This window comes from Stegastes partitus, unplaced genomic scaffold (genome assembly GCF_000690725.1).
Source record: "Stegastes partitus isolate 25-593 unplaced genomic scaffold, Stegastes_partitus-1.0.2 Scaffold141, whole genome shotgun sequence".
NCBI classification, from domain to species: Eukaryota; Metazoa; Chordata; class Actinopteri; family Pomacentridae; genus Stegastes; species Stegastes partitus.
The window spans coordinates 74,849-84,596 of record NW_007577872.1 but is presented as its reverse complement, the minus strand read 5'-3'; the positions used below and the strand labels follow the sequence as shown (position 1 = coordinate 84,596).

Genomic DNA, 9,748 nt, shown 5'->3' with positions numbered 1-9,748 from the left:
GTTGTTGTTCAAACAGCCTTAAGTTTATGTGAATTAAAGGTAAAGGCCGCTGACTTATCATCGCTGCCAACGTCTCTGTCAGCACATTTTTTCAGACCTCTACATTAATTCTTACCATTGACTTGAGCAGGTTTACATGCAGGTGAACAATTATCACTTTTCTAACATGATTATTAACAAATCGCTGACTTTCTGAAGAGAATTAACGGATTTATGTGCTCAGGGACCTTTTTATTCTGCTGAGCCTTTACTCAAACTCTCACGTTGTTATTTGTGACGCAGTAGTTTTTCCTCTCAGGAAATGTAATCGAGCACAGATTGATGAAACGTTAGAGCGGATCCGTGCGTCCCGACAGTTTTCCTTCAATCGCTGCCACATCTCGAGCTGGACGCGACCGACGGCAGCTGCACCGGCTGGCGGCCCGACAAACCCGCCGGAGGACCAACGCGACTCCTTTCATCTTCTGTTTTGTTTCTCTAAAAGCTGTCGTCACAGATCAGGCACGTCGTCGTCGTCTCTCGCTGCAGCCTCTCGTTCAAAACAACACAAACCGACAGCTTTTCTTTTTCTTCCTTTTTTCTTCCCGCGGCGCCAGATGTGTCATTAAAACGCTCGATCTGTTTCTGGAGAATTAACAGATTCCAGTTCGTCTCTGCTTCTGCTTTCCTCTCAGACGTTCGTCATCTTTCATGTCCTGCCGGCCGAACAAAAACACTTTCCTGAGAGCGAGTCGACCTGCAGAGTTGGTCTGGTTCTCCTGAACGCTGAATTCCTGCACGTTGCTAATTTTCAATCATCCAAACATGTTTTTTTATCCAACCTCTTTTTCATCTTGACGTGTTAAAGCTCCTACAGATAAACAGAAACCGTCCGTTTGCTGATTAAACCTCTCGAGAAACCTCTCATATTCAAGACTTCACCTGCCAATAATTTACAAATATCCTTAAGAATCACGTTATTTCTGCATTTGCTGCCTTTGAGTGCACGCTGACAGAAGCCCAAAACATCTGTGTTTCTTCTAACAGTAAACCATCGACAGAAGAGGCAAACTATTACCAAAAGTGCTTTTAAAGCAGTTTAAACTGAGCTTAACCCCGTTTCTTGCACAGTCAAGTGTTAAATTGGTGCCTTAAATGAATTGCCAAACATTCATCTTCGCTTTATTTCCATATCGTGACTAAAAAATACGGTGATGCCTAAACTCACATGTTCACTGTACATACAAAACATTGGTTTTTTTGCCCATAATTCAAGAATTTATGCACTAATGTCATCAAACGTTCACACAAATCACAAACAGGATAAAATGTTCTGCAAAAAAATGATATTTTTTCGCAGCTACAAATATGGATCTTTTGTTTAGTGACGTTCAAGGTGGATATTAAGTGAGAGTTGATTAAAAAGCTCTGAGACTGTTTGCACTTTTACCATCAGGACCTGTGTTTTCCATGTAGTTTTGCTTCGTTATCTGTAAATGCGTATAAAACCCACACTGTGTCAACAAACAACGCAAATGCATTTAATTTCGTTCAAGCTAATCGGAGGCTAATCTGTTTTTTACCATCCAGTTTTATAGAAAATGTGCAGGAAGCACAAAGCAGCACCAATAACACACGTATAGACATCAGTCGGAGGTTTTCCTGCCACATGTGGAGCTGGTTTGGTGAAATATTTAATTACAGGACCTCCACAGTACGAACCTCCACAGTATACGTGTTCTCTGTATGCTAGCCAGCTAGCATGTGTTAAACTAGCCTCTTTTACCGTTACACATTTTCACAATTTGACCGTCAGCATAGTAAAACAACTAAATAGCCTGTTAGCCTGTTAGCTAATTCTGTTTTTTTTAACTTCCTGGTGCACATATTCCACCGCAAAAGTTAAAATTTTTCAATATTTTCAAGCAAATTCCAAAATGTGAAGAGTTTCGCAAACAACTCTGAGCTTCTAATACAAAAATATGGCGTTCCGGTTGATTTGTATATGAACACAGAGCGAAGTGGAAATGTTTTTGTGAACACTGGAGCAGAGAGGAGAAACAGGAGCTCATGGTTTCCCAAAACTCATCAGGTCAGGTGCACCTGGAGCTCATTGTTTTCTTCATCATTCACTCAGGGTCGAACTGTAAAAACAGAATTCTGCTTTTCACATCCTCAGACATCTGAGGGGGAACGTCTGGCGCTAACAGGCTGATAATGCAGGTTTTTCTGGCCACAACAACACGGTTGTCGCTTTCCATCCGACCGACTCGCTAGGTTTGGTTCCCTGTAGCTTCTTCGTCTTTCCCAAAATAAAACTGAAGTTGACAAGTTGATGTTTTGACGCCGTTAAACAGGTTCACTGCAGATTGTGCTCGACATGTTTCCATAGCAGGACGTCTGGGGAGCGTCACGAGTGTTGCAGGAGCGCTGGGAGCCGAGCAAACTGCTGCACAAAGAGCCACGTTTTAGTCCATTTCTTCACTTTTATTGGCACTGTCTGAACTTTTCCTGAGTCTGGACTTCACTGGTTGGTGGAGACGTTTTGGTTTTGGTTTTTTATAAAAAAAACTCTGTATATATACAGAGTTACATGTTTATATGGCATCATGATGTTTATGTGTGAACATATAATGCCATAAGTCAGTTTTTACCAGAAACACTGGCTTTGTAGGGCAGCATTGTTGGTTCTGCTGAGACCCAGATGGGGACCAGTATGTTTGGTGTAAACCCGCTCAGAAGTGAATGCATGATCCTGACAGTGAAGCACGGAGATTGGAGTGCCTTAGGAGGCTGATTAGTGTATGAATATACTGGCAACGGTGGGGATATATGCAGTGTTACAGCAGCAAAGATGGTGCAAACATTCAAGGAATGTATAGAAAATAAAGTACTACCTGTAAAATATAACGACTGTAACAATGATTCAGTGGTGTGGCACAGGATGTTTGATGAATAGACGTACTGGTAGAGTTTCATTATTGCACAAATTGTACACAAGTAGATAACTAACAAAATGGTATATATTCTAATGTGCACAGTCGTGACTCGATGATCCGACACTAAATGTAAAACCTTCTTTATGTCGGATATCAAGGCTGTCGGATTGTCAAGACGGAGGTCCAGATACAAGGAGGGCTTGAAGCTGGAAGGCTCATTAGTTGTTAATATTTATTGTTTATAGTTGTTATAATAACTTGTGTATTGTTCATTGGATTTCACGTCTAACTGACCGGTGGCTTGTGCACGGCCCGTCGGTAAATATGTTCAGACGGCAGCAGAAGTGACTCAAATCCGATTGTTTTGCCCCTATGTGACCTGGATCTGGTGTTTTCATGACAGTCTGAACAACACAAATCCAATTAATGATGAATATCAAAATATTCAGCGCAGTTAGTAGGGTCACTTCCACTCCGACGGGGTGGAAGTGGTCGGAGCGCACAAGCAGTACTTGGCTGCTGATGCTAGTTTAGTTAGCGCTCACACTTCTGTTTCCACCATCGGTGGCGGTGGGGGAGTGGCAGATACGCTCCACCGTTACCATCCATGTTTACTTCTGAGTCAGAATCCAAGGCTGTCGGTATGTTAAGGCTGTTTTTATGGGTTCTGTTCGTTTTTCCCAAAAACCTTTCGGATAGCAAGGTTTAGGATTGTTAAGGGTCGGATTATCGAGTGACAACTGTATAACCAAATAAGTATTGCAGCAGAATATTCACCATTTACAGAATGTGTGGTTATGGTACCAAGGAGAAGGATGGGAGTTGGTCATTGTGTGGTCTAATGGGAGCAGGAAGCCACAGCAGTGAATTCTGGTTTAACTGTGTCAGGTTCTTGTTACGCAAAACGTATGAAGGTTTTGACCAGACTGCACAGTGAATGCCTGGTCCTGACTGCGCCCAAGGAGCCTGGATAAACTGGCTCAGTTATAAATCACAATAAACACACACACAGCCAGAGCAGTCACATCTTGTTTTATTGTGCAAAACCCTCACGACAGATTCCCTAAAACAGTCAGCGCTTCACCTGACTGCATCTGCTCGCGTCGTTTAGTCCAACAAATTGCACCGAGGAATGAGTTGAACCGCTTTCAAAGCCACTAAAAAAAAAAAAAAAAGCCAAATTTAGCCCGAGAAACAAACTCGCACGTCTAATTTGCTTTGCAGCTTTTTCCGTCCTCTGCAGCCCTGTGAAAGCGCTCTCTGTGAGCGTCTGCGTCGAAACCAAACGCATAGTTTCCCATTGACTCCATCCGTGGCTTCGGCAGCAGCAGCCCATGCACAGAATCACTTACCTCTGCAAATACACATGCAGTAACCCTTAAAGGAGCTGCACGGGCTTCAGCCTGAAATGAAACCAGCGGAAACCGAACCCAGACGAATGAAGCGCCATAAAAGTCAGCGAAACACAAACATGAGCTGTTGAGTGCTCCTCTGGTTATCAGTGTTTTTCCTCTCCGGCCTCGTGCCCAGATCCAGTCGTTGACCTTCGTTTTGCAGCTCAGGAATTTCCCATGTCTCCTCTTCCACATTCTTATTCATGTAATTCGGAGCCTGTGTAATAACAGGAGGTTTCTGCTTCTTTTCCATTGCTTCATAAACTCTTTATGGGGGTGAGAACGCCTCCCGTTATGGACCTCTGCTGAGCGGCGAGGCGGTCAAATTATTTTAGACTAAGCACAAACTGTAGCGCGGTAGATGCAGCAGAACTGAAACAGAAACAAGTCGGCTGCTGTTTTTAGACGATCTGACATGTCGGTTGTTGACACACAAAGTTCAGACTGTTGAACAAAACGCAGCAACACTGACGACTTTATTAAACGTGATGTCAGTTAGTTTGGAGGCGACTCTGAATAAACGTTCAGTTCAATGAGGTCGGGTCAGTTTGTAGGCGCTCTGTTCCTCCTGCTGCTGAAAATAATGGATTAATCCTGAACTTTTCTCCTGATTAAAGAGGTTGTTGTAGAGTTTGGATGGATGAGAGCCGATCGACCAACTTACTGTGACTGAAAATAAACACCTCATACAAATACAGTCNTCTCAGTCTTGTTCTGTCCCGGATCAGTGAAAGGCCGCCGGTCCGTCATGTGGTTCTGCTGCTTCACTCTTATACATGATGTCTAGATTAAGTCACGTGGAAGTCAGAGGACGAGGAGCTGTCGTCTTGAATGTTTCTCCATTAATCCTAACGGGGCGTTTTTATGCTCCTCTCACATTTTTTAACTCACTGTGGGCTCATTTTTCACTGCAGTATGAAGTCCTGTTGCCTCAGTGGAAACAGCACAAGGCTGGAAGGACACAGAGCTCACTGTGCCATATGACGCAGCTGGATTTAATCAGAAATAAAAGATTAAACACAAGTATCCTCACTCTGAGTGAACACTCCCTGCAGCTCAACCGAAAAGTCCCCGAATTTTACAAACGTGACTGTTGGTAGCAGTTCATTTTTTAACGGCTTCACGGTTGTGACGACGAGCTGATAGTTTTTAGTTTTTTGTAGAATCGGTTGAATGCAAGAGGTTTATTTTTGACTTTTTTGTATTTTAAGCGTTGTGTAGGTGAGTTAGAAGTCAGATTTACAGAAGTCGTCCTTCACGTTTTCTCTTCCCCTTTCCACTATCGGCCAGTTGCTGTTTTCCACTTCGTTACAGGAAACAACAACAACAACGGCCTCCAAGCAGCTGCTTTGAATCGTGCATTGAGGACATGACCTGTTTACATAACTATAGAACAATAATCCATCTTAATCTGTGTGCAGATATTCCACCCAAACCTCACTTTGAGGGGACACCATGGCTGCATCCTGGGCTGAGCTGCATCCAAAGATGAATGTGATGATTTTAAAGAATTGCAAACGAGAAAAAGGTGTTTTTTTTTCCCCCCCTTTTCCGATAGCATTTACACATAGCAAAAACAGTGGTATTTCAGTGGACCTTTGGTTTACACGTAAACAAAGCTACAAGTCACCAGAAACGATCACATCTGAAACAGTAGAGATTTGGAAAAACGACATCATTACGTTTGCGTGTAGACAGGAGGAGGCAGAGTTTGTCATCACGGTATGCGACAAAAGCATCATCAGCGTCATATGTGTGCGGCCCATGTTTGCGGTTTGGCTACCTCCATATACTTGGACTGATGTGTTTCCCGGTTAATATTTTCAAGTATTTTACTTGTTTCGTACTCTGACACCACATTCAGGAGCAGCTCCACTTCTCTGTCGGTCCAAACAAACAACCCTCGCCCCGTTATCGTTGAAGTAATAGGACGTATGCTTCTCGTTACGCCGCCCCCTATAGGTCTGGCATGCTCATAGCAGCTCTTAACGACGTGTATATGGGGGTTTGTGTAAATGAAGATGTTTTTTGGAAAACCATCTGGTGTGAACAATGTTAGACCCGTTTCTGTCGATGTGTAAACGTGGCCTAAAACTGAGCTGCAGTGACTCGATTCAGGCTGAGCGCTACAGGACATTAAACCGAGTCTAAAAGGTCATCATTCTGAGTAGTCGTTTCACGTTTAAGCGCTTGTGTGTGTCAGAATTGGTTCACTGGAACCACTGTTTACGCGACTTGGGAGTCCGTTTAAGAGCATCTACGCTAACATTTTTCTCGATGCTCTGATGATGGTTTCCTTTTTTGTGCGAGATCTAAACGGTTCATGAGGACTGTGAAGCTTTGCCAGGAAGGGAAGGACTGTGTTAATAGTTTCAGTCTGCTGCTGAGACGGAGGAAGGAGGGGATTCAGATAAAACAGATAAATACGACGACAGAGAGGCGAAGTTTGGAGAAAGACGGTCTGGAGTGGCTCAGATCGTCTGCAACAAGTTGGTTTTAGTGACTTTTTTTGTTTAAAAGAAACTCAACCATTGGACAGTTGTTTAGCTGCAGCTTCGCTCGGAGGAGTTTTAAAGCTCTCTGCTGCGATGGGTGTGGAGGCAGCTGTGCTGGAAGTGAAGCCGTCTGAGATGGAAAATTAATTATGTCCGTATGAGGACATGGGAACGGGGTGAAGGAATGAGGGGAGCGGAGCCGGACAGGCAGGTAATAAGAGGACGGACCGGGCGAAGGGATCCCTCGGCCGATGCAGGAATTTCCTTTCACCACAACTGAAGCCTGTTTTTTTTTTTTTTTGACCCACAGAGCTGCAGACGTTCAGACGGACCGAGAAGACGACGACATGGCCTCCAGCACTCCTCCCCCCGGCGGCCTCACCGACCGGAGCGGCAGCTTCTTCAAGGTAAAGACGAAACAAAGATCATTTAAAAGGCATCAAGGTCTGTGAGGCTGAATGTGGGGGGTTTGGTCTGGGAAACGGTGACTCAGCACTTTGTTTCAAACAGAAAAAAACCCCACAAATGCTAAATTACAAGACCAAAACAAAACCCTGAAAGTGCAGAATCTCCCTTTCTGACATGTTTTATTATGTAAAAAGATGTTTGTTGCACCTTTAAAGATTTGACCTGGTTGTGGAGAAACCACATATGAAAAAAACAACGCATCTAAAAGTTTGAAAAATCCATTTTATTTCCTGTGAAGAATAAAAACATCATAATCGATGATCTGTTGTTTTAAAATGAAATGCGGTATTTCCTTTAAAAGCAGATATGATCTTCAAATGAAGGCCGAGAACCAAACAGAGACACTTTGTTTACGTCGGCTTATCGACCGATTTGCTCTGAAAGTGTTTAGAGTTCAGCACACATGGACTACATCTGACCAACTTTACTTTTCTAACATACTTTCTGCTTATTTGTGTGACTGCAGCTACACGTGGTTCAGAAATAATCTCTAGTTGACTTCTGGGACCTATGTCAACACAATCAGAGAATGTTTTATCTGTTTGTCCAAAATTGCAGATTCTGAATTAGTGACATGATGCGAAATAACAGAGGAAAGTCCAGGCTTTTCTCTTTAATGGTTTCTGAGATGTTGTTGTTCAAACAGCCTTAAGTTTATGTGAATTAAAGGTAAAGGCCGCTGACTTATCATCGCTGCCAACGTCTCTGTCAGCACATTTTTTCAGACCTCTAGATTAATTCTTACCATTGACTTGAGCAGGTTTACATGCAGGTGAACAATTATCACTTTTCTAACATGATTATTAACAAATCGCTGACTTTCTGAAGAGAATTAACGGATTTATGTGCTCAGGGACCTTTTTATTCTGCTGAGCCTTTACTCAAACTCTCACGTTGTTATTTGTGACGCAGTAGTTTTTCCTCTCAGGAAATGTAATCGAGCACAGATTGATGAAACGTTAGAGCGGATCCGTGCGTCCCGACAGTTTTCCTTCAATCGCTGCCACATCTCGAGCTGGACGCGACCGACGGCAGCTGCACCGGCTGGCGGCCCGACAAACCCGCCGGAGGACCAACGCGACTCCTTTCATCTTCTGTTTTGTTTCTCTAAAAGCTGTCGTCACAGATCAGGCACGTCGTCGTCGTCTCTCGCTGCAGCCTCTCGTTCAAAACAACACAAACCGACAGCTTTTCTTTTTCTTCCTTTTTTCTTCCCGCGGCGCCAGATGTGTCATTAAAACGCTCGATCTGTTTCTGGAGAATTAACAGATTCCAGTTCGTCTCTGCTTCTGCTTTCCTCTCAGACGTTCGTCATCTTTCATGTCCTGCCGGCCGAACAAAAACACTTTCCTGAGAGCGAGTCGACCCGCAGAGTTGGTCTGATTCTCCTGAACGCTGAATTCCTGCACGTTGCTAATTTTCAATCATCCAAACATGTTTTTTATCCAACCTCTTTTTCATCTTGACGTGTTAAAGCTCCTACAGATAAACAGAAACAGTCCGTTTGCTGATTAAACCTCTCGAGAAACCTCTCATATTCAAGACTTCACCTGCCAATAATTTACAAATATCCTTAAGAATCACGTTATTTCTGCATTTGCTGCCTTTGAGTGCACGCTGACAGAAGCCCAAAACATCTGTGTTTCTTCTAACAGTAAACCATCGACAGAAGAGGCAAACTATTACCAAAAGTGCTTTTAAAGCAGTTTAAACTGAGCTTAACCCCGTTTCTTGCACAGTCAAGTGTTAAATTGGTGCCTTAAATGAATTGCCAAACATTCATCTTCGCTTTATTTCCATATCGTGACTAAAAAATACGGTGATGCCTAAACTCACATGTTCACTGTACATACAAAACATTGTTTTTTTGCCCATAATTCAAGAATTTATGCACTAATGTCATCAAACGTTCACACAAATCACAAACAGGATAAAATGTTCTGCAAAAAAATGATATTTTTTCGCAGCTACAAATATGGATCTTTTGTTTAGTGACGTTCAAGGTGGATATTAAGTGAGAGTTGATTAAAAAGCTCTGAGACTGTTTGCACTTTTACCATCAGGACCTGTGTTTTCCATGTAGTTTTGCTTCGTTATCTGTAAATGCGTATAAAACCCACACTGTGTCAACAAACAACGCAAATGCATTTAATTTCGTTCAAGCTAATCGGAGGCTAATCTGTTTTTTACCATCCAGTTTTATAGAAAATGTGCAGGAAGCACAAAGCAGCACCAATAACACACGTATAGACATCAGTCGGAGGTTTTCCTGCCACATGTGGAGCTGGTTTGGTGAAATATTTAATTACAGGACCTCCACAGTACGAACCTCCACAGTATACGTGTTCTCTGTATGCTAGCCAGCTAGCATGTGTTAAACTAGCCTCTTTTACCGTTACACATTTTCACAATTTGACCGTCAGCATAGTAAAACAACTAAATAGCCTGTTAGCCTGTTAGCTAATTCTGTTTT

At 42.9% G+C, this 9,748-nt stretch overlaps 1 protein-coding gene across 3 annotated transcripts in view; it reads left to right on the top strand.

The window, feature by feature from the left end:
• Positions 1-9,748, top strand: part of LOC103355267 (ras and Rab interactor 2) — a 69,116-nt gene that overhangs the window by 22,291 nt on the left and 37,077 nt on the right. The window contains exons 1-2 of one of the 3 annotated variants that reach the window (XM_008278993.1): positions 6,733-7,018; positions 7,118-7,214. In XM_008278993.1, the coding sequence (XP_008277215.1) occupies positions 7,155-7,214 (60 nt within the window). In that variant the 5' untranslated portion in view covers positions 6,733-7,018; positions 7,118-7,154. Of the gene's footprint in view, positions 1-6,732; positions 7,019-7,117; positions 7,215-9,748 lie in introns of those variants that run through there. The other 2 variants (XM_008278991.1, XM_008278992.1) reach the window with 2 other exon arrangements.